The 26,317-nt window shown below is 39.4% G+C and overlaps 1 protein-coding gene across 3 annotated transcripts in view; it reads left to right on the forward strand.

Moving 5' to 3' along the window:
- Positions 1 to 26,317, forward strand: part of HHIP (hedgehog interacting protein) — an 87,486-nt gene that overhangs the window by 44,381 nt on the left and 16,788 nt on the right. For all 3 annotated transcript variants that reach the window (XM_080672383.1, XM_080672382.1, XM_080672381.1), the window contains exons 5-10: positions 15,695 to 15,846; positions 16,264 to 16,437; positions 17,105 to 17,248; positions 21,412 to 21,533; positions 24,141 to 24,264; positions 25,323 to 25,453. In XM_080672383.1, the coding sequence (XP_080528509.1) occupies positions 15,695 to 15,846; positions 16,264 to 16,437; positions 17,105 to 17,248; positions 21,412 to 21,533; positions 24,141 to 24,264; positions 25,323 to 25,453 (847 nt within the window). The remainder of the gene's footprint in view (positions 1 to 15,694; positions 15,847 to 16,263; positions 16,438 to 17,104; positions 17,249 to 21,411; positions 21,534 to 24,140; positions 24,265 to 25,322; positions 25,454 to 26,317) is intronic.

Consider the following 26,317-nt stretch of genomic DNA (forward strand, 5'->3'; position numbering starts at 1 on the left):
ATTTACATCAGGAAATTCATTGAGTCAAAGAAAACTTAGCAGTATCTGTGCTGTAACCAGCTCAACAGCCATGGATGCCAAAGTCACCCGGCAGCAATCAGGCCCGCCATATCTCAGGCCCTTTCCTGCTCTAGACTGTTCTGGAATGATGTATGGGAGTATACAAAATAATATATCTGTATCCGTGATGGTCTACTGTTTATCACGCGGTAGAAAGATTGCCAATTTTCCAATTTAAAAAGATAACTTTTAAAATCATTTTTACAATAATAAAATATGGGTTCCCAGAAACCTGAGTTTTTAATAGTCACATCAATATCGCCTTACATTTTGGTTTTAAGTGTAAGAAAAAAATCCTTTAAAAGTTTTATATCATGCATATTAATTTTGATAGGTAATTTTACATTTCCTGATTCCCGCTAACCAGGCATATAGGTGTAACATAAAAGACTATATTTTTGCATCTAAAAATATTTAAGAAAGAGTAGAATGAGGCAGTTTTTTTATATTGCTGATAAATTTGTGTTCATAATTGGGCTGATGAATTACTACTTCTAGAAATTTACTTTGTTGACCATATGATGATTCTTGAAATATTTATGTAGATTTTGCTAATGTATTTGTGTTTAAATTTTTTATATTCATAAACATAAGTATCTTTGTTTATTTACACAATTAAATAAGTCTATGTGAATCTAGATTGTATATATAAAAAGGCCTTTTTAAATTGTTTTTTTTTATTTCAAATACTAAAAATGTACCGTAAAACAAGCAGCTTTACTACAAATGTCACATCCAAGGAGACTAAGTGACATCAACAATGGGCCCACTGAGAGTGTCACTCCTAAAGTCATTTTGCCACATGTGCCATCAGATGAGGGAAAAAATCAAACACTGTATCCAATTATGGTGTACCACTTGATGCCATCAAAATGCAAAAAACACACAAGGTGGGGGAGGGGCAATGGTAAGATATGTACACATATAATACCTTAATAAAAATTTGAAAAAAAAAAACACACACACACTGTTTTTCCTATCACAATGAAAAAATTATAAGTGCTTAGGAGGAAAAATTGAATTATCATTTCTTTTAGAGCTGACTTTATACATTTCAAGGGTGGCATTTTGGTTTGAGGTTATAGACAGAAAAATAAATGAAAAAAATTATTATTGATTCCTGAATATAATCTTAAATTCCCCATCCTTCCTGACATTTAAGGATAGCACTCCTCCTGTCCACTGTCATGTCCATGAACTACATGCCCATCCCCCACCCTCCACCATGGGGAATAAAAGGGCTGAGAAGTAAACATATACTGCCAGCTGAGTGCTAGTGATTTAAAATTTTTAGTTTGTGTATTTTTCATTTAAAAGGAAACTTTATAGTGTAGAAGTTCTAATTCATTTACAATAGAAAAAGTCAGGAGTGGAACCTTTCTGACCACTTCATTTGCCCTGAAGCTCAAAAGTGCTAAATTACCTCCCTAAAGTCAAGTCTGTAAGTCAAAAAGCAAGGATTCAAACACTGTATCCAGCTTTGGTATCAGAGAGCCCACATTTGTTCCACTCTGTTGACATGTGCCCTCAGATAGAACTCTTCACAGTCAGAGAGCAAGAATGGGAGCGCGTATGGACTTCTGTACTCTTTCTCCAACTAGAATACAATAGCCCAGCCATGGCATATAGTAATACTGTAATGGCTAACTTCTATTCAGCACCAAGAGTGTGTCTGGCCCATTAATCTATGAGATAAGAAATGTCCCCCATTTTAAAGATGATAAAACTGAGACGCAGAGAGCTAACAAGTAGAGGAGCTAAGTTGCAACCCCAGGCAATCTACTAGTAAGTCTCCGAGTCCATACTCTTGAGCACAATGAATAGGAATTTGATGCACAATGTCACGGAAGCAATTGGCTTACTGTATTTGCCCCTGATGACTGAGTGGAGAGCTGGGATCTGAGAGCAGGAGCTGTGCAGCAAGCGAAGACAAATGGTCATGACACTGTAGATGCTGAAGAGAGTGAGTGCCGGCGGTCAGGAGAGTGGAACACTTCATTTGCCCTGGGATATAGAACCAGGAACTTGTCTCTGCATGGCGATCCTGCGAATTAAGATAGGAAGCATGACTGTGCCATCAGTTTTGTCCAAATTGCTATATATGTTCAATTATGAGTATATTACAAAACTGATCTGTCACTGTTTGGCTCTTCCCTCAGTTAACTGAGAACACAATCTCATGCAATTTGAATATCAGAAATTCCCCCAAATTCTTCCTTTTGGTCCAAAATTATATTATGTCTAGCTACTTAACGTATATTTTCCATTATGGTCAAAAGTATAGGGAGCATACTTCCTTTGCTTTGAAAATACCTACTGGCGAAACTTCCATGGGAAGGGTGAACAGCCAGACACTGTCCTCCTTAAAATAAATCTTCATGAGGTTAAGGCAAGTTAAAGGTACTCAGATTTGTTTTTTAAACATAAAAAATCCAAGTGCCCCTCTTTTACACTTTCTCCATAAATCCTTCTCTGATTTTATAATTACTTTCCTATCTTTAATATGGACTTCAGATTTTTTAGGTACCTGTACTATGTAGTTCCCACACTTAGTTCGTCTTAGCAGAATAATGTCATACTTTCTGATAATAGAAAACATGGAACCGCAAAACTTCCTATTTTAAATTTTACATAATTTAATGTTAAAGATGCATTTTCAGATGTACATATTAATTTATTTCATTCAGAATTAGTATAAATATGTAATACATCAAACATCAAAAAGAGTTGCTGAAGTTGGATATCTGAGGCATAGCAAATGTTTAATTTCTAAGTGTTGATTTGTAACTAATGATATTTTGGTATTTAATGTAAGATAATTTTAGTATAAAAATGGATGTTTAGGTTGATCATTTTTTTAGTCCTTTAGTGTTGCTGGAACTCTGCATTTGATCATTTTGTAAAATTGTGACTAATGAAACTACCAGAGAGTCAAATAACTTGATTTTGCTATTTTGGTAAATTACAAGTTTAATTGACATATAAATCACGTGAATACAAACTCTACTTAGAAAATAATTTTAAAAGTACCATAATTTTTATTTGACCTTGAAGTTCCAGCAATCTATTGCATAACTTCTCAAAGAGAAGTCACATAGAGGAAACCTCATATTTTCTTAAATTTATTAGTGCTTCTTGGTGGTCTAAACTGTTAGAGTTTTTTTCTTTTCTTTTCTTCAAGGTTTCTTTTTCAAAGCAATAATCTTACTTAATTGATTAATGTTTGTTCTCATATAAGTCAATTTGAGTTCTTCTTTAGAGTAACAATAGGAAATATGCAATAACAAAGAGCAGTGAAACACAACTAGGAAACTCAAGTCTACCAGTGTTGTATTTCTGTATAATGATGTGAAGATAATGCTTTTAGCTGCATGACCACCATATTAGCTACACATCATAAAAAACAAACTTTATAAAAGCAAGAGGTCAAATTCATTAAAAACAATTTTGTTCCCTTTGCTATAGTTAAGGATTTATCTTTAATATTGTAATCTTTCTTTCATTGAAAGGACCCCAAGTGTTCCATTTTCTGATAGGAGAAAAAAAAAATTTTCAAACTACAAAGGTATAAATCAGGTGAAACTATCAAGGAAATGCTTTATGTTTGGGGGTTTAAGGCTTAAAACAAAATGGTCAGACTTTATACCTCAGAGATTTTAGCTATCAAGATGGTAAATGAAATCATATGAGTTCATTTTATTTTATTAATTTTAATATAAAAATTTAATATTACAAATAATTAAAATGTTGCTTTTATTCTTATATAAGTTAATAGTCCTTGAGTTCAAAAGACTTTTATTCATAAATTGGGACAATTATTTTTCTTTATTATAGACTCAATCATCCTAAGAAAGGTACTTCCAAGCTGTAAGACAATCGAAGGACACCTTCTTCTTCTTACCCATCAAGTAAAATCAATTTGGGGGTTTGAAGAAGTTAATGCATTTTCTAAACTGTCTTCCTTGTTCCAAAGGAATTATTTGCTTTTCAAAAAGATATGCCCCATATTTGTCAATATAGTAGTTTTTAGAAATATTCATACTTTAAGAATGATCCTAAGGAGAAAATCCTTAAGAGAGTGAGAAAAAGAAAAATTGAAATTCCCCAAACATAAACAAATATTTTCTTTATTCTGTAGCATTATCTAATTTGGGGGATATGTATATTTTTTAATGGATGTACCTATTTTAACATACTCTTTGAGCAATCTCATATTCTTTATTAGTTTTTAATTGGATATCCAAAGCTGAATCTGGATTCACTATCTTACTTATAAATATGTGAAAATATTTCTCTGAGATAATTTTCACAACTTTGCCAATATTAAGAATGCATATATAAATCTTGGAAATGCATTTTTGTATAGAGTTTGTTTTTGGTGGGGGAGAAAATACATTGCAATTTGTCATCAGTATTATTAGAGAACACACAAATGTTGGGGTTGATTTTGTTTCCACTATCCCCTTTCTTTGTTTATAAAGACATTACTTTATGTTTAGAGTATATAATCTCCATATTTTTAACTGAAAAAAAGTAATATTCCTACAGTGGCCAGGTATGTATGTTTCAACTCTAAAATAAAAATTCAGATTACCTCAAGTCTTGCAAATCATTCATTAATAAGCCACTGGTAACATATACCCTCTAAATCTCCCAAAGAGATAGAGGCAGATCTTTATCAAAACTATGTGGTGAGGCTGATGCTAAAAATAAGTATAAATGTGCCTTTCCATGCCTGCAATTTTCTGAAGTCCAAAAGTTCTTTGGGTGGTGGGCAGCAAGATAATAATACTTCTACATAATTTAAATGCATTCCTCATCGGATTAAAATGTAGGCCTACATGTTCTCTCCCTCCAAATCACATTCCCATCCAAAATCTTATTAGATGGATCAATTGAATTTAAGGATGTCTCTTACATCTCTGTTGTAATAACTGTATCTTCAATTCAAATATCACATTGGAATTTACACAGTGACTTTAATTTCATTGCCTCCTGTAATTATCTGTGTGAACTTCTGGGAGGGAAGAAAGTATCTTACTGAGGAGTTTTCACTTGCCTCTCTCCCCCATCAAACAACCAGGTGAACTCCTTGACAGGGTTGCTGAGTGTTCTGCTCTATTTTTTGGTGATATGCTAGTTTTTATGTATGTTTCATCTAAAAATCCAGTAAGAGATACCTTTTCCTTCCTGTTTAATTAATGATCTATTTAATTCTTTAAATCCTGGGTTAATACACAATAAGATTTGGGTGCTTCACGTGAAAAGCAACAGGTGTGACAAACATGTTAAAAGGAGGAAAAAAGAAAAGAGCAGAATAACCACGGAGGGAAAGAATCAAAGAGGATTGAAGGAGAATGGAAATTCTACACTGGTGGCCACAGGCTTGCGAGAGCTAACTGTGCTTGGCTCTGCACACACCAGTCAGTAACATCAAGTCATCTATCTGAAATTGGCCGTGGGGACAGTTATTTACATCACGAAAAAGCACACAAGTCAATTCTTTTCCAGATTGTCGGTTTATCAGCACATTGCCCTAAAACCTAAATTAACCTTTGTGTTAAAATAACGGATACAAGCTTCATGATATCTCACACAAGTTAAAATAACTGAGGTGTAAGCTTCACTGTGTTCCCCTGTGGAGCTTTGGAAACCCAAACGAGACTATATCAGTCCTGCCCCAGTCTGTGAACAATGGGCACTGATGGGGGAATACAATCCATTCTTTGTTAGTTCATTTCTTCATTTAGGATATATTTGGTGGGGTGATGTAACAATGGTTTACAGTATTTGTCCTCCAATCACAATCTCTGGCACTTCTGGTTGTGCATTTTGAGAAAGTTACTCAAATACTTTACCCAGAAAATAAAGGATAATATAAAATAGCATTAAACTCTAGAGTTGTTACCAAGTTTAAGAAGATAATGCTTGCCAATTACTTAGCATCCTCTCTGGCATATAGTAAGTGCTCAATACATGTTACCTTTTATGACATGGCTTCTAGTATAGATGAGATCCTTTGTAAGATACCAGAAATACCAAGATGAGGTCCCTGCCTTCAGGAAGCTTACAGTCTAAAGGAGAATTGATCTAGTTGTTAGTTTACACACCTGAGATTTTGCCATGTCTAACAATATAACTGCCCGATATTTTACCCTTTTACAATTCAGTCTAGAAATGTATACTTTTAAAAATCTGAGGTCTAAGAAGTATTCAACCTGCAGGTTGTAATAGATGAGGTTAGTGTAGTTACAGAGCTTTTCAAATTGTCATTTGTATTCATTTTTAATTCCCATAAATATTCTTGTCGTTTTTGCAAAACCTTTTATTTATTTTCATGTAACCTATACAGATACACAAGCGTAAGAGCTTTGCTTTCTCTCTTTGTTGCCAATTTTTCTATACATTTTCCTTCTTCAAAAAACATTTTCCTTCTTCAAAAAAAGTGTTCAGTGCTAGGATTTTGTTTCTGAGAAAAGTTTAGACTTTTTGTGATTTTATTATTTTGCTACTTTATTATTGCAAATAGATGTTTCACAGTTTAATTTTATTGAAGCATTTTATCTTTTGGGAAAGAAGTTTTGGAGAACTGAATTTTGGAAAACCACTGATATTATTAATATTTCACACATTTTGAGACAATAGTCCCTAGTGTTCAAGCCATTCCCTGATATCATATTGGATTCCTTGGGCAGCAGATAGTGAAGGCTCTAACACAGCTAATCACCACCTAGACAAGGTGAAAGATACACAGCAATCCATTAAGTAATATACCATACTGTATCAAATATCATAGTTCAAACAGGTAAAGAGCCTAGGGAAAAATACAGTTATGAAATTCAATTCTATTTGACAAAGATAAAGCTTATATAAAATAAATCATGTACATACATACATCAACTATTGTGACTATAATCATTTTAAAGTATATAACTGAGTGTGTATATACATTTCCCCTCATAGGCATGAGATGTCAAAAGAGCATTAGTGTAGGGAATAAGCAGCAGCTGGGAAGTTGGATATTCTAGAAAATAACTACTTCTCGAGTCTTCCCTCTGTGTAGGTTGTAACTTAAACCCAGGGTGACAGATTTATTTTGTTTATTTTTGAGAAGAGTGGGCAAAAGTCAGTGAGGAAAGTTAGTGTGGCTTTCAGGTAGTTGGTCTCCATCTAGAATATATTTCATTCTCCCACTTGCACTTTGCTAATCTGTGTTTGCATTTGCTACCTGTAGAAGATAGAATGTGTGATCCTAAACATACACTTGACACGGACTGATTGCTACCTACCAGAAATTTCATACTCCATGAGATGCTTCCTAAAACTGACTTTCTGGGTATCTTTTAGCAGCTCTCCGTTTGAAGAAGGCCATGGTCTTTGTCGGGGGAGTGTGGTGGAGGTGAGCTTGGGTCATGCCAGCATTTGAGAATTGTATATACTTTCTCAGAGCACCTAGAGTAATGAGTAAAGACAATCAGAAAGAGGCCTTGAAGAGATGAGCTGATCCTTAGCATTTGGTTATCAAGAAACCAGAGAATAACTCAAATAAGTGAAAGACTTATCTGAAAGAAAAGCCAAATTACCAGATATCAAGCTATATTACCAAGCCACTGTTCTCAAAACAGCCTGGTACTGGCACAAGAACAGACATATAGACCAATGGAATAGAACAGAGAACCCAGAAATCAACCCAAGCCATTATGCTCAATTAATACTTGACAAAGAAGGCAAGAGCACACAATGGAGTCAAGACAGTCTCTTCAATAAATGGTGTTGGGAAATTTGGTCAGATACATGCAAAAAAATGAAACTAGGTCATTAACTTACACCATACACAAGAATAAACTCAAAATGGATAAAGGACTTAAATATAAGATGGGAAACCATAAAATCCTACAAGACTCCATAGGCAGCAAAATAGCAGACATATGTCATAGAAATATCTTTACAAACACAGCTCCTAGGTCAATGGAGACTAAGGAGAAAATAAACAAATGGGACTACATTAAAATAAAAAGCTTCTGCACAGCAAAAGAAACCATCAACAAAACAACAATAAAGCCCACTGCATGGGAGAACATATTTGCCAATGCTATTTCAGATAAGGGTTTAATCTCCAACATTTACAGAGAACTGATACAACTTAACAAAAGGAAGATAAACGATCCAATCAAAAAATGGGCAAAGGATCTAAATAGACACTTTTCGAAAGAGAACGTACAGAACGCCCAGAAACATATGAAAACATGTCAAAGTCACTAATCATCCGAGAGGTGCAAAGCAAAACAACAATGAGATACTATCTCACACCTGTCAGAATGGCTATCATCAACAAACGACAAGTGCTGGCGAGGATGTGGAGAAAAAGGAACCCTCTTGCACTGCTGGTGGGAATGCAGACTGTGCAGCCACTGTGGAAGACAGTATGGAGTTTCCTCAAAAAGTTAAAAATGGAACTCCCATTTGACCCAGTGATCGAACTTCTGGGACTATATCCCAAGAAACACCAATCAGAAAGGATATATGCACCCCTATGTTCATAGCAGCACAATTGACAATAGCTAAGATTTAGAAACAGCCTAAGTGCCCATCAGTCGATGAGTGGATTAGAAAACTATGGTACATCTACACAATGGAATACTATGCCGCTACAAAAAAGAAGGAACTTTTACCATTTGCAACATCATGGATGGAACTGGAGAGCATTTTGCTAAGTGAAATAAGCCAGTCGGAGAAAGATAAATATCACATGATCTAACTCATGTGTGGGATATAATGATCAACATAATTTTATGAACAAGAATGGATCCAGAGACAAATGGCGGGGGGTGGGGGGGGGCATTAGAGAGCAACCAAAGGACTTGTATGCATGCATATTAGCATAACCAATGGACACAGACACTGGGGCGGTGGGGGCTTGCCTGGGGTGGGAATGGCTGCAGGGGGCCAATTGGGGGAAAAGGAGACATATGTAAAACTTTAGACAATAAAAAAACAAACAAATAATAAATAAATAAATAATAAAAAAGAAAGAAAAGGCAAATCTGGGAAAATAGAGGAAATTTTAAAGAAAGGAAAATAATTTGTACTTCAAGCACCAACCACAAATGGGGTGCCCCAGCTACCCACATTTCTGCCCAACTGACTACAAATTCAGGGTTTCCCATATTGGGCTCAGTAATTCACTAGAATAATAGAAAGTGTCTTACTTATCATTACTGATTTATTTTAAAGGCTAGGACTCAGGAACAGCCAAATGAAAACAATGCATGGGGGTTAGGAGGAGAAGAGCCTCCAAATCCTCTTCGGGTGTGCCACCCCCACCCCCCACCCCACACCTCAATGTGTTAAACAGCCCAGAGCTTCATACCCCATTGTTTGGGGGTTTTACAGAGGGATGATTGATTAAATTAATGGCCATTGGTGAGTGGGCTCAGTCTCCTGTGCTGCCCCACTCCCAGCAGGTTGGGGGATTGAAAGTTCCAATCCTGCAATCACATTTTTTGGTTCCTCTGGCTACCAGCCCATCCTGAAGATTTCTAGGGACCCACCAAGAGTTACCTCATTATCATAAACTCCAATAAAGCTGACAGGGAACAGTCCCTTCACTCAGGAACTGGGAATCAGGACAAAATATATTTTTTCATTCTATCACAGAAACAAATCATGCAATATCTTCCCAAGCTAAATAGGGATCCTCAGGGGATTGACTCCTCTTCTGAGACCAAATTAGACTTGGAACCAGGGAAAAGCAACACTTCTCATCTTTTCCAGGAGTTGTGAAGAAATTAATACTCTACAGTGTTTCAAAACTTAGGAACAAAGCAAAATAATACCATTTCAGTGAGCTTAAAATCTGCCAGTTAGTAGAACTAACATTGAACTTAACCTTCTTGATTAACACAGGAGCCTTGCTCTTGACAGAGTTTGTTTTTTGTGTGTGTGTGTGTTTTTTTGCTTTTTTTTAATTAATTTCTTTATTGATTAAGGTATCACATATTTGTCCTCATCCCCCCATTCCCATCCCAAACCCCTCCCCACGCATGCCCCCACTCCCCTGTTGTCCGTGACCACTGCTTAGGCTTATATGCATGCATATAAGTCCTTTGGTTGATCTCTCCCCCTTACCCCCAACCTCCCCTACCTTCCCTCTGAGGTTTGACAGTCTGATCGATGCTTCCCTGTCTCCGGGTCTGTTTTTGTTCATCAGTTTATGTTGTTCATTATTTCCCCTAGATGAGTGAGATCATGTGATACTAGAAATACACTTATAAGAACTGAAAATGAGACAAGCAATAATGTTTATGCTGAGAGGCAAATGAATCAGTCTGTAGTGAGTTTCTTTCTGGGCCAACAGTTCCTTTGAGTCCCAATTTCAATGTCAAACAGTTCCTTATGTGTACATGTCAGCAATGATATTTCAGTTCTGGATGGTGGACAAATGGTGGTAATGCAGGTCCGACCCTCTCTGGTTTGGTCCTGGGCAACCTGCCGCGACGCACAGCTGCTGACAGAGTTCTTATATGAAAGTGTCACATGCCCATGTTACCAGATGATCTCCTCCTTTGCCTCCTCCTCCTCCTCGTTCTGAAAGGCACTTTTGCTTCATTCTGAAGTGAATGCTTACAGTGACAGAGGCTTTCCTTAGTAGCTCCTTGTAAACTTACAGGTGAACTCCATCAGCCAATTCTTCATCAGGGTGCTCACTTTTGGGCATGGCCAGGATGCCTCAAGTAAGCCATAAACATATCCTTTTTTAAACACAGGTTAATATATCCAAGTGGTGGACAGAATAATGCCCTTCTCCAAAAGATGTCCACATCTTAATCTCCTGAACCTTTGAATATGGTATGTTACTTGACATGGCGAAGGGAAATCAAGGTTGCGGTGGAATTAAGATTGTTAAAGACTGCATAGGGAAATTATCCTGGATTACCTGGGTGAGCTCCACAGCATCACAGATTCTGAAAAGTGGGAGAGAAGAGGAGGTCAGAGGCATGAGATGTGCCATGTGATAAGCACTCAGTCCACTGTTGCTGGCTTTGAAGAGGGAGTACAGAGGACACAGAAAAGAAAAGCCGGACCCACAGGTTGAGAACCGCTAGTAGGGTCGCCTAAGACCATCGGAAAACACAGATATTTACATTACGATTCATAACAGTAGCAAAATTACAGTTATGAAGTAGCAACGAAAATGATTTTATGGTTGGGGGTCACCACAACATGAGGAACTGTATTCAAGGGTCGCGGCATTAGGTTGAGAACCACTGCCCTAGAGCCTTCAGAAAGGAACACAGCCCTGCCCACACATTTATGGTAGCCAGAATGAGATCCAAGTTGAACTCCAGCCTACTAAGTGTGTGGTGATTTTTTTTATAGCAGCAATAGAAAAACGAATACAACCTGGTACTGTGTTTGAACTAACAATTCTAAAACAAACCTATTTCACATTTTTTGAACAGCAAGATGTTCCTGCCTAAGAGAAGCCAAGGTGTGCACAAGTAGGGGCCCGTGTTAGTCTCCAAGTCTTTGTGTCCTTTTCCTGAGGTGTGCCAGCAAACCGTAGACGTGGGAGTGGCCAGCAATAAAGGGAGTGTGATTACTTGTTTTATAATACAGTATATGTTTCATAGAGAATTAAAATTACCACCACTCTGTTCTTACAGCAATTCTTAGAAGCTCCTTCATTATTAAGAGGACAACAATTCTACTGGAGATCTTCATCCATACCTGTGCACCTGTGTCATGTACATAAAATAAATTAGAAGATGGTCTTACTTTTTGCACAAATTGCCTAATTCTTCATGTAATTTAGCTTTCGTACAGCCAAGCTTTTTTTCTTTTTCTTACCAAGTTTTGAGTGCAGAAACCTCAGGTGTTAATATACTAGTCAGCCTTTGTGTCAAAGTTACCCAGATTCTTTATTTATTCTCTTTAATACTTGTCTTTGGGTCATGCACATTTCTCATAGTGTAGCATTTCTTAGCCTCCCCCCAAAATCAGCATAAGAAAGTATGGTGGGAATGAAACAACGGAGAATGGTACTTTGTTATCTTCTTCCATGTATAAGCTCCTTAAGGGCAAGGGTTGGTGTTTTTTTTTTAATAACAGAGTTGTTGTTTTTTTAATTGATTTTAGAGAAATGAAGGGAGAGGGAGAGAGAGAGTGGGGGGGAGATCAATGACACAGAAACATCAATTAGTATGCATCCCTACTGAAGACAAAACCTGCAACCTGGCATGTGCCCTGACCAGGAATTGAACTGGTGGCCTTTTAGTGCACTGTATGACGTTCAACCAACTGAGCCACATAGACCAGGGCCAGGGGTTGGTTTTTACTGATTGCCTTAGCCCTAGCACTAAGCACAATGCCTAACACATAGTAAGGTATTCAATAAATATTTGTTGAACGAACGTCAAATACGAACTTTTTTTTGGACAAGGCAATAACAAGGAATATCTTGAACTTAGCACTGCATTGTTTACTTTAATGGATGTTTCATTTATTTCTCAATGCCATAGCGCTGTTTTGTAGACTACTGAACTTGAAGCCAGTCACTTGCCAAAAGGTCACTAAGAAAAACTATGCAAAAATGGGAAATGCTGCTTCTGGTTCAGTGCTGCCCAGTCCTGTTTCCTACAATATACATTCCTTGAAAGAGATTAAGGCAAATTTTTAAAGAGGCCAGCAATCGGGAAAAATTAACTTGATCCCTACTGAAAGTATGAAGGGAATGTTTTCTTTAAAATAATATCACAGCCCTGCCAGCATGACTCAGTGGTTGAGCATTGACCTATGAACCAGGAAGTCACAGTTTGAGTCCCTGGTTTGATGCCTGGATTGCAGGCTCCATTCCCAGTGCGGGATGTGCAGGAGGCAGCCAATCAATGACTCTCTCATCATTGATGTTTCTATCTCTCTCTCCGTCTCCCTTCCTCTCTGAAATCACTAAAAATATATTTTAAAAAAATATGTCACAGTGAAAGACCATGCTCCACAATTCCTCTTAAAAAGAAAAAATATTTTCTGGCATAATAATTTTATGAATACTTCTCTTTTTCAAATGCTACATACTTTGTTTTCTTCAGAGACCAGGAATATGCTCAGCCAATTGGTTAGAACTTTGACCTGTCCACCAGTATAGAGTATCCTCAAACTATAAGACTAGATCTGATCTTGTATTTATACCAAAGTTGCCAATACTCTTTGGGGATTTTGCCTCTCTTCTGTTGACCCTGTGAAATTTCTCCTGAGAGCTAAATGGTAATTGGTATGGCAATTAACTATTTATTAAGAGTCCCTAAAGGGTGAGAGGGATGGAGTGGTTATGATTTACTCTGAAACATGCGTAAATCTCAAAGTTCCACAGTGCATAGGAACATTATTTTCAAATCATTCAAACACCTGATTTTGAGGCATCACTTGTGCTTGGTGTGGGGCTATCTAGAAGTAAATGCAGTATTGGGAGGGCCAAGCAGAGGGGAACCAGGGTCTCATGGTAGCTTTGGATACTCTGTTGAGGCAACCCTAATGTGTTTGTAAATTACTTGCTGCCTGCTTGTGATAGGTGACACTTGGGATTTGCATAAATCTCTTTTCCCATCAGTCTTCCCACAGTACATGAATTCTACATTCCTAATTCCTGAAAAGCAACCAGCAGTTTTAAACCATGTTGCTATCCAACTCCAATTGTATTTCAGATGATTTGATTAGAGACTACAAAAGAACTGCTTTCAACAAAAGCTTCTTAGAGTGGACACAAACAGTTGTGAAGTGGGCATGCAGCCCTTTCTCTGCACTCACAGCTTCAGAGGGAAATCTGTACAGAAGAGGAAGTAGCCACACACTAAATCCCACCCCCAGGCCTCCTTATGCATCTGCCAAGGAGGTTTAAATGTGCAGTGACTTTCCTATAACCGAATCTTAGTTACACATCCCAGCTTTCAAAGACTCATAAGAAAGGGCAGAGATATTTGTTTAACGAAGATGTAAACAGAAAAACAGCAACATCAACTCCATATTAAAATCATCTTAACAAGATAATCCCTGCAATAGAGGCTCATACATAAAATCATAGTCATTAGATCCTTGCCCTTCAGTGAGATTGTTCTTTTAATTTAAATTAATATGAAGCATATTGTGATATGCAAATGAGGACGGTGAATTTTTTGACATTTGAACGACGATTTGGTGGTTCTGGGATATTTGCATCAGCTTTCTTATTTATACCATCTTAAAGTGTGGATGTTTCCACTTTGGATGGCACATATCTGAGAGCATTTTTTCTCTATTCCAGGAAATCAATCAACAATGTTTACTAAAACTGAGCTTTTATGCCTAAAAATTAAAATACTCAAATCCATGTAGAATACAAACTACGTAGTTTTATGCTTTGCAAGAACACATGCTATTCTTGAGACACAAAAACAACACAAGAGTGCCTCCACTATCCCCTTGTGAAGTCATTGCAGTGGTAGAGGTGTTTTTCCCTCCTTGACCACTTACTTCTAAGGAGCAACGTGTAGCTTTCTGCCCTAGGACGAGCTTTTAAGGAAATGGTGTGTAGAAGGTGATGTACTAGCAGCTGTCCATGTGTGTAGTCACTGTCTTCACCTCTGTGGATGACTCAGCAGACTCCGGAGGAGACGCTTGCTGCCGTACTAGAATAGGGACTTGAGTCTCTGATCTAGATAATTTTAGATACTTTGATTTCATTATAGAAATTCCTAGACTACTTGTGGGATAAAACAAATGTTAAGACCATATTGAGTTTCAAGCTGAATTAGCAGAAAAGATAAAATGCCTTTCTATTTAAGAACATGATGATGTTTTAATTGTTACAGCATTTGGCATGCCTAATGTACACAGTCCTTGACATTCATATAATAACAAAAGAAAGTTGTTTGGGATTTTTATTTCCTAGTGTCCCCTTTCCCCTCTCGTATTTCTCCCGCCCCCGCCCCAGCCCTGGCTTTCCGCTCTTCTCCTGTTTCCCCATCCTTCTATGAAGAAAAACTCTGAGCATGGAGGGGATGCATGTGAAAATACCTCGTTCTACGTAGAGAGACCAAGGCTGCTTATTACCTAGCGATGATGAACAGACCACCAGCGTTGTGACAACCGATGCAGATGCCTCCAGGGTAAAACAAAGGTTTACATATTACACAAGCAATTTAACTGTTTTCTAAACATATTGCCAAGACAGTGGAAGTTGGCAGCCCACACTGTGTTTTAGGTTTTGGAGACTTGGATTAGAAGTGACTGCTGATTATGAACCTTTTTATTTGTCTTCCATGGACGAAAAGCAACATGGTAACCCAGCAGAGAATTCTTCCTAGCTCTTAACCTTGTCTTCCTAGCTTCCCAAGATCACAGGCACAAATCACTGGACAAAAGTAATGCCAGGGTCTTGTGCATAGATAACCACGCAAGACAACTGGCTTGTTCTAACCCTTAAAGAGTTCCGCAAAGTGAAATGTTTTATAATCCCTTTTTGTGCAGTAGGCAAGGAAGAAAAGAGTTTGGGCAAAGATTATCCAAAAGAAAGAAAGAGACTCTTTCGGGGGTTCCAGTTGAAACACAATAAAGAACATAATTAACTTTGCGATTCTTTGTGTTTTTCATTTGACTGCAGGGAGGAGATGAAAGAGGACTGCTAAGCCTTGCATTCCACCCCAATTACAAGAAAAACGGAAAGCTGTATGTGTCTTACACCACCAACCAAGAACGCTGGGCTATGGGGCCGCATGACCACATTCTTCGAGTTGTGGAATACACGGTGTCCAGGTATTGCTGAAATGCATGGAGGCATACATATTTTTCCATCTTATTTTTTCTATATCTCTTCATCCTTTTTTGTTTAGAAGTTACAAATAGATAGCCATACAGTGGAAATAATTAAACCCACAATCTCCATCTTGCTTAAATCCCCATGGGTGTCTTTAAGGAAAACTGGCGGGCGGTGGGGGGGGGGGGGGATGATAGCTTGGGCACTTTTCCTCAATTACCTTGCAATCTAAATGCTACTTCTGAACGTTGGAAAATAACGTAATTTTTTGGTGGTTTTTATTAGCCCCATTTCAAGTATGTGTTTCCTTATTTACAGGCCAGGTGTTTGCTTCCCTAGGTGTGTACTCGTTACTTTCCAGTGGCTTCGCCTTCCAGCTCTCACAGTCATGGTCTTGTTTCTGCCCCACAATGTAGGAAAAACCCCCATCAGGTTGACCTGAGGACCGCCAGGGTCTTTCTCGAAGTTGCAGAGCTGCACAGGAAGCACCTGGGGGGACAGCTGCTCTTCGGCCCCCACGGTTTGCTGTACATCATTCTCGGGGATGGGATGATCACGCTGGATGATATGGAAGAAATGGATGGGTTAAGGTAAAAAAAAAAAAAAAAAAAAAGGCAGGTTCCCACTTGATGTGAAAGTGCCAGGAGAAAGGGTCGGGCCCAGGGAGTGAAAAGCAGTCTGTGAGTTGTATCCCCCGGGTTAAACGTTTAACTTGGTTTTCATGCCTGCATGGGGGATGTGAAGAGGCATTCAGTAGCATGTGGATGTGATATTTTTGAAAGTCGCTGCACTTTGATGACCTAACACAACTTAAGGCTATATTGACATCCTTACCCGAGCCAGTGTTTAGCATTCTCTTCTATCAATGCACGAAGCAGAGTGAGAAGGCAGAGAACTAATATCGCTCGCAGCCCTAAGACGCAAACAGCGCCTCCTCTCTGCGTGTTCACACTGCTGCCACCACTCCGCAGAATGGACCGACATACTCTGTGGAGTTTCTTGCAGAACACAAAATAGATGGGTCAGCAAAAAAATAAGAGGACAGACGCAAACAGCAGCCCGCTCCTGAGGGTGCAGTCTGTGGCCACATGTCTGAAAGTAGACTGCCCCTCGCTTTATTTCCCACCGTATGGAATTGGGAACTGGAATGATTTGGTCTCAAACAAGGGCATATCTGTAGAGCAACCTCTCTGCATTTGGTTTTGGTGAAATATGTAATAAAAACGAAAGCACTCATGTCGTCCTCCTATTTCCCAGTGACTTCACAGGTTCTGTCCTCCGGCTGGACGTGGACACAGACATGTGCAACGTGCCTTATTCCATCCCCAGGAGCAACCCGCACTTCAACAGCACCAACCAGCCCCCCGAAGTGTTTGCCCACGGCCTCCACGATCCAGGCAGGTGAGAGCACCCGCCGGCTGCTGGCCTGCGTGAACGCCAGGCTGGGACTTGGGAACGGAGAAAAGACAGACAGACGGGTCCAGACCCAGAGCAGCAGGAGTGGTGCTCGAGGCTGTGCCGCTGAATCACATAGGCTCACTATCTGAGCCAGTAGTTAGCACTCTTCTCTATTAATGCACGAGCAGACTTAGGAGGCAGATGAGACATGAAAAAAGACAATTTCATGGAGAAAAATCGCCTTCAAGTTTTGGAGGGCTATTATTAGAGAAGCACGGTGGGCCAGTGTCATGATTCAAACTCCATCGGAATAATCAGAGAGATAATAAACCTTTTGTCTCCTTAAATCCGTCTAAATGATGCTTTCCTTACATATTAAATGGGGGTGGTAAGCGCTACCTTGCAAGGATGCTGCAATGATTAAAAGCATGTAGCTACAAGCAAGTCATGAAACAGGGTCTGACACACATGGTAGATTTTAAATAAATTATAGTTCTTATTTTCATAGCTTCACTTAATACATATGATGATACAGTACCAACTTATAAGGAATTGACTAAACATTAGCATTCTTTTCCTTGAAAAAAATTACAAATACTAAAGGAGTGCTAAATGAAATACTGACCACTTACTAGAATGAACCATAAAGAAAGGAACCCTAAGAAGAATGTAGAGTGAGAAGCGTGGGGCACACTTTTAAAAAGCTATGAAGTCTACTAAAGCAATTCTGTGATGAAAGCTTCACCCAATCCATGATCTGCTGGTCATACTAAGGGCTATCAGGCCACGTTGACTCCTTTATTGGCTAACGTATTATTGCTATTTAATGTTTATTGAGTGTTCACTGTGTGCAAGGTGAGCAGTTTTCGAACTTTTTAGTTTTATAATCCCTCGTGCCCTTCATCTCCCCTCCATCAAAGTCCACGTCTACAGTTCATTTCCTTTTTGGCATCTCAGCAGATCTTAAAATCTGGGCGACAGGGAATACTTAAGGTGGGTTCAGGATGTGGAGGAAACTGTCACATTCCATTCCTGTGGCTCAGCTCTCGCAGACACCACCACAGAGCAGCACTTTGAAGTCCAGCAGCCTGAGCCACCACAGCCCCGCCGGCGCTTTCGTGCAACCTTCCCGGGGGTCCTGGACCCTCAGTGTAAAAACACAGTGGGAGGCACTTTACAGGCCTGACGTAGGGCAGGACGCCTGTGCTGTGGAGCCCCCTCCCCCCACGGCAGAGGGCTGGAGACACACTCATGCCTCCCTCCAAGGTTATGTTGGAACATTTAATAAAGCAGAAAGGAAACTAAATAATTATTATTGGCTAGACATTAAGCTGACTTTTATGAAGCACCTGGGTGCAGAATACTGAGCTAAGTATCTTATGCTCCTTATCTCCTTATGCCTCTCAGGGGTGCTCCGAGATAGCTGGCATCAAGCCCCTCTCCCCCTTTTTTTGAAGACTTTAAACTTTTTTTTTGAGCAGTTTTACTAGTAAGTTCACAACAAAATTGATTGGAATGTAGAAAGATCTCCCATATACCCCTTGCTGCTACACATGCAGAGCCTCCCCCGCTATTGCTAACCCGACCAGAGTGATCCCTTTGTGACAGCGGAGGAGCCTGCATCGACTCATCAGTCTCTCCAATTCCACAGTTTACACTAGGGTTCACTTGGTGTCGCATCTTGTATGGGTTTAGACCAGGGGTGGGCAAACTTTTTGACTCGAGGGCCACAATGGGTTCTTAAACTGGACCGGAGGGCCGGAACAAAAGCATGGATGGAGTGTTTGTGTGAACTAATATAAATTCAAAGTAAAGGAGCGGAGGGGAGAGCAAGAGAACCCTCCGCTCTTTCGGCTCCGCGGGCCGAATAGAACAGCCGAATGGGCCGGATCCAGCCCACGGGCCGTAGTTTGCCCACGGCTGGTTTAGACAAATGTATAACAACATGTATCTGCTTTTACAGTATCAGACAGAGAAGCTTCACTCTTCAGCCTCTTTTTTACATAAGAAACTAAAGGTTCGAAGGGTCAAGTGGTTCTCAGTGGACCTAGTATTCAGCCAGAGTAAAAGCCTCATGGCCCCAGCAATGAAACCATTGGGAGACCTGGCCTTTTCTTCCAGATTTGCTCTTTCTTACCAGAAACAGGGCACACCTTTTTGTTGTTATGTTATAGTTTCATCTGAAAAAGAAAAGCAATATAGGAAAATTTTCTCACCCTGTGGGGATTTAGTTCCACCTTCAGTCACAGCATGTGGATGTCATGATCCCTGCCAGGCATTGTATTCTGTGAATCCTTGAATTAAAGAGGACAATTAAGAGACTGTTGCCATAGAACAGCCAACCCATCTCTGGCAGGTCAGGCTTATAGTTTCCCTAATATGGATGGGAGCATTTGGAGGCAACAGTTTTTGTTTTGTTGTTGTTCAAATAATTGCAACATGTTGCCCAAGACCCAGAACCTACTCTCAGATTGTTTTATTTCTTAATTTATTAATTTCCCAAAGGGTTTTGTTTTTAAGTCATTAATGTGTATACCTATATATTTTTGCCTAAAACAGTGATTTTTAGAGGTTGATTTGGCAACGTCTAGAAACATTTTGGGTTTTCACAACTCGGGAGGAAGGGATCATGCTATTGACATGTAGCAGGTAGAGGCCAGAGATGCTGCTAAAGGTCCTACAATACTCAGGACAGCACCCCGCCCACCACCACCACCACTACCACCACCCACCAAAGTGTCAATAATGACAAAGCTTGGGAAACCTAAAAACAATGCAACACCATCTTCCACATTTGTAGGAACTTCAAAATTATAGTATTCAACTTTATTCTTCCCTCAACCCAAACTCCTCATGCCTAATTCCTCATTGACTTAACCAGTGAACAAATATCCCCAGGTTGGAACTAGGTAATACAGAGATGAAGGTGGAAGTGGCTCCTGTCCTCGTGTAGTTTATAGTCAGTGACTTAAGTCACAGAAAAATTCTGGCCCAGAACATGAAGACTACAGTCCACTAAAAGACCTCAATGGTTGTGGGACAAGCTTTATTGTGTTCCCTAAATTGGAGTGCACACTTTCCTTTGTTAGAGCAGCCTGAGTTTTAGAATGTAGAAGTTCCATGGAAGACACACAAAACTAATACAACAACTAATTTTACATTGTGTGTCACCAATGTGGGCTGTTGCTGACTCTTATACTTTACCAGTTTATTGTACATGTGATATCCTCCTATCTAATAAAAGAATAATATGCAAATTGACTGTCACTCCAAGACACAAGATGGCCACCCCCATGTGGTCAAAGATGGCTGCCCCCATGTGGACACAAGATGGCCACCACAAGATGGCCTGCAGGGGAGGGCAGTTGTGGGTTGTTAGGGGTGACCAGGCCAGCAGAGGAGGGCAGTTGTTGGTGACCAGGCCGGCAGAGTAGGGCAGTTGGGGGAAACCAGGCCAGCAAGGGAGGGCAGTTGCAGGGAACCCAGGCCTGAAGGGGAGGGCAGTTGCGGGGGGACCAGGCCTGCAGGGGAGGGCAGTTGGGGGGAACAAGGCCTGCAGGGGAGGGCAGTTGGGGGTGACCAGGCCTGAAGGGGAGGGCAGTTGCAGGGGGACCAGGCCTGCAGGGGAGGGCAGTTGGGGGGAACAAGGCCTGCAGGGGAGGGCAGTTGGGGGTGACCAGGCCTGCAGGGGAGGGCAGTTAGGGGCAATCAGGCAGAGGCAGGCGAGTGGTTGGGAGCCAGCAGTCCTGGATTGTGAGAGGGATGTCCAACGCCCGTTTAGGCCCGATCCTGGTGGACATCCCTCAAGGGGTCCCAGATTGGAGAGGGTGCAGGCTGGGCTGAGGAACCCGCCCCCCATCCTGTGCACGAATTTCATGCACCGGGCCTCTAGTTCCTTAATAACAGACTAGCAAGTGTTTGAAGTCAGTGTGCACATTCACAGTGTAGGGAGATACCCAGAGAAATTAAAAACTCTTCTCTAGAGATCATTAAGCTTCAGCAGATACACAAACACATCAGGATGTTTCCTTCAGCCTCTTCTAGAGGATCCAAACCAAATAGCCCAAAGGATCCATCAGCCCACAAAGGCCTCTGTGTCAGAACTCTCCAGTCTGAGCTTGGAAGACACAGGTAGGAATTCATGGGTGTCTCCTTTTGTTACACAGATGTGCCGTGGATCGACATCTCACTGACATCAACATCAATTTAACAATACTGTGTTCAGATTCCAATGGAAAGAACAGGTCATCAGCCAGAATCCTACAGATAATAAAGGGGAAAGATTATGGTGAGTACAGCATCATTTGTTGGTTTTGGTTTAGTTTGGTTTTATCTTATTTTAGTATATTAATTGAAGAGAAAAGGGTTTCTGCAGAATGAGCACTGGGAAAGCATGAAAACACTGGCCTAACAGTGGCGAAGGAATAAATTGCTCACTTTTTAAAGGTCCAGGAACTCTTATAAGCCCCCAGGGTTCCATTGGGGTAATTACCTTTCCCACAGATTAAATGGTGCTCGGTAAATCCAAAAAATGTAATGGACCTTCAAAAGTTAGCAGTTTATATTTTGCTCATCTGAGAATCAAGATGAATAACTTCTATTTATGTAATATATAAGGGGAACTTGTCTTAACATCTTATATACAGAGCAAAAAACAAGTGTTAAGTGTACGGAATTTTTCAATAACCAGCATGCTAGTCTTAGCAATTAGGAAAATTATAAGTGTTTCAAATAAGAATGTAATTTTTTAAATGTGTTTATTTTAGGGAAAACAAGGTAATAGCCTTGCAAAGACATGTCATGGAAATGGGATGTTTAGAAATTATTTTTAATAATGTGACTACTAGAGTTATTTAGAGATACATATAAAATATAAAATTGTATAATATGAAGTCAAAGATACTTAACATCTTTCAATGTTTTAGTATTTATTCCTTTTGGAGGAAGCAACATATCAAATATTATGATTTAAGGAACACAGTAGATTATTAAATTGATTGCTTCTTCTATTTACTCATTAAATACAGATATTTATTCAGTACCAAGAATGAAGCAGCTGTGTTAGTTCATGTGGTATTCAGTTATTTTACTTTATTTTTTTTTCAGGTATTCATGTATGTGTGTGTGTGTGCATCTTACAAAAGCCAAACCAAAGACTAATGTGGTTTGGAAAAAAAAACCTAATGAGTCACTAGCTTGATGGAATTCCAGCTATATTTGTAGATTAAGCTAAATTCTACAAGCACATTAATTGGGGTTCAACTGAAAATGGTTACAATATTGGCATCCCTATGTTTATGTATTAAAAACACAACCACTGAATCTTTTCCCAATGTATACATATATCAAATCACCACGATGTACACTTTAAATATCTTACAATTTATGACCTAGCCAGTTTGGTTCAGTGGAAAGAGTGTTGGCCTGCAAACTGAAGGGCCTCGGGTTCAATTCCAGTCAAGGGCATGTAACTCAGTTGCAGGCTCGATGCCCGGCTCTGGTCGGGACATGTGCGAAAGCAACCAATCGATGTGTCTCTCTCACATCTATGTTTCGATCTCTCTGTCTCTCTCCCTCCCACTCTCTCTGAAAATAAATGGAAAAATATCCTGAGGTGAGGATTAGCAAAACAAAAATAAATAAATATCTTACAATTTTATTTGTCAATTATACCTCAATAAAACTGAAAACAACAAGTAATCACAGCCACAGTGCTTACTACATGCCAGCCCTGGTAGTAAGCACTTTATAAACTTTACTCATTTCATTCACAGAACAACCCTATGTGATAGGCACTAGGCCACATGGTACAGATGAGGAAAGTGAGACACAGAAAGATTAAATATCACACAACATAAAGTGGCAGGGCCTGGATTTGAACCCCAGAGTTCAGCAGCCTGACTCCAGAGTTTATGTCCTCAATCATTCAAATAGTCTACATCAAGGTGTTGGTGGTATAGTGGTGAGCATAGCTGCCTTCCAAATAGTCTACATCTCAGAGTACCGGTTATTTAAAATCTATCTTTTCTACGTCATATATCATATTCATCATAATCACATGAGGAGGGGGGAGGACTTTAAAATTACTGCCTTTCCACAAAAGTTTGTGCCTAAAATACTGCCTACTGATAGTGACTTCTTTATATTAAGCACATAATGTACTTAATGAGTAATAAGTAATTTTCAGATTGATTTGCAACTGACTTCAGATCTTTTCCACTGCAGTTAGCATATGTGTATTCAAGTGTTTAATGACATGTATGAAAAGAGTGAGGTCATGTCCATACACATGATTCAAAAGGAATGACTGCATTTGGCTTTGTTAACCACACAACTCTATCAACAAAACTATTAAAATTTTTTAAATGAAGATATTACTTGACTGACAATATTTGAAATGTATAAATGTGGTTTTAAAGACCTTTTATGCACTATACTTTTATTTTCATTAAAGTGTGAACTTTTAAACAGTTTATATAATGTCTAGCTCAATTTACTAAATATATGCTGAAGAATTTCTATAAAAAATTCAATATTAAAAATTAAGTATTATTTTTAAGTATTTTGGTTCTAAAGTAAGTAACTATGATTTCCAAAATATCCAGATTCTAATTGCATTAAAAACTTTCTAAGTCTTGGCAGTTATAATAACAGCAAGCACGTCAGAGCTTTCCCATTTCATTAAGCTGTATGTGGAAGCCCTTTAAATTTATACCAGTTAAGCAACAGGAGTAACTATTTTCACTAAATATCTATAGCAAGGCTCCACCTCGTGCATGATGGGACACACTTCAGGGTTCTAGTAAATGACTGGACTAATCGTGGCTGGCCTACATCACTTTCATTTTATGAACATGTGTCTCATCTGCTCTAATGCTTGCACATTTCTTTCCAGAAAGTGAGCCATCACTGTTAGAATTCAAGCTGTTTAGCAGTGGTCCTTTGGTTGGCGGGTTTGCTTACCGAGGCTGCCAGTCAGAAAGGCTGTATGGAAGCTACGTGTTTGGAGACCGTGACGGGTAGGCATCCTGATCCCACAGTTTGATATATTGAAGGACATATACATTGATTAGGGGGCAGACTGCCATAAAGTATTCAAGTGAGTGTCTCCGTTTGGGGGTCAGCTCTGGGACACACACAGATATTATTTATGTGTAGTTCCACTAGTGTATGGTGGTTTGAAGAACTACCTAAGAGATGCTTTTTAAACAGATTTGATCAAGTTCACAAAATAATTTTCTTTGTGTACAACACCACAAACATTAAATCTTGGAATAATATAATAAAATGATTGTAGCAACAGGTTTAAAATAAACCATACCTTGATGTTGTGTCTTCATCAACTATAAAAAATAATAATTTTCTTTAGTGCAGAGAAGTCCTCAGGACTTTTGAGATTATGTAGGCTCTTCCCTTCATCCTTACCATAAATTTGCCATGATAATGAGTAATTTGAAAACTATGGTTTTATATGAGTTTATAAATATTTTAAAGATAATCTTGGAAGGCCGAGAATTTTTGCTTTTGCTTTTGATTTTCAGGACTTTGGGCAAGTTAATTAGTTTCAAGTGGTAGGAATACTCCAAAATTAAATTTTGGTCTGAAGTTAAGGTCACATTGCGGATAATTATAAGAAATTCTGTGATGAAACCCAAATTCAGAATCTTGTTTCCCAAGCCCCTGGCATTCAGGCACATGGCAGAGCTATATGCTTGGTCACTACAGGACTAGAAAAGTGTACTGACCCCCTTACCTCCCCCTGCCCCTCTCTGATTGATAGCTCAGCATGGAGTCTAGTCCTGGAGAGGAAGTATCATTCTCTGGATGAAGGGGCGGGCTTTTCTCAGACTCAGGTACATTTAGTGCCCTGGGGGAACAAAACCCTAACTTTAAGTACTTTCTCCCCACCTGGGAATTTCATAGCATCCACACACATTATGGGCTATAATATTTTTCCCTTTAGAAGCCAGGCCTATGGCACAACAATTATTTATTGAGTTTTATTTTAGACAACTGCTTGTGTTTTTTAAGCAATGGTGTGTTTTTACTGTAGGTTTGTGGTATGTTTGTGTTGCAGGAATTTCTTAACTCTTCAGCAAAGCCCCGTGACCAAGCAATGGCAAGAAAAACCGCTCTGTCTCGGCAATGGTGGTTCCTGTCGAGGCTACTTCTCAGGTCACATATTGGGATTTGGAGAAGATGAATTAGGTACCGCACAAACTTTTCTATTAAGTTCCTTTCTCATTCCTTTGCCTGGAGGTTTTGTTCTGCTCGGAAGAATAAACACCATCCTCTCATCCTCCTGTGTTGGAAATGTAACCTAGAGCAAAGATGACCTCCTGGAGAGATTTCAGATGGTCCAGTTATTTGTTGGGTTCTTTCAATAACCTTTCTGTGGGGGGCCTTTACATCTTATTTCCACTCCAGAAATATGAAAGTCACCAAAGCAGGAAAATGGGAGGCAGGAACAAAAGGAGAACTTTTGAGTCCCAAAGAGAGGGAAATTTTAAATGTCTACTGATATTTTTGATGCATCTGAGTCATTTGTTTAGATGCTCTATCTGAAAACCTTCCCATTTATCCATGCCTCTTGGAATAAATTAAAATTTTGTTGCAATCCAAATTTCACTTATCCTCTATTTCCTAATTTTTTTGTGTGTCCATTGGGACATAAAATTTGTGAAAAATAATATGAGTTTATAGATCTGCTTTGCAACAGAATAGAAATTATCTTCTTGTTGATGATCTATGGAATAACATACAATTTATTTGTTGGCATCTATAATAAAAGCCTAAGCAACAGTTATGGTGGAACAACCAGAACGACCGGTCGCTATGGTGTGCACTGACCACCAGGGAGCAGATGCTCAATGCAGAAGCTGTCCCCTGGTGGTCAGTGTGCTCCCACAGAGGGAGTGCCACACAGCCAGAAGCCTGGCTCATGGCTGGTGAGAGCAGTGGTGGTGGTGAGAGCCTCTCCCACCTCCACGGCAGCACTAAGGAAGGAGCAGCGAGCCAAGCAGTAAGAAGCAGTGAGCAAGCAGGCAGTAAGGAGCGAGGGGTCCCAGGCTG

This window comes from Plecotus auritus (assembly GCF_963455305.1).
Source record: "Plecotus auritus genome assembly, chromosome: 6".
Taxonomy (NCBI): domain Eukaryota; kingdom Metazoa; phylum Chordata; class Mammalia; order Chiroptera; family Vespertilionidae; genus Plecotus; species Plecotus auritus.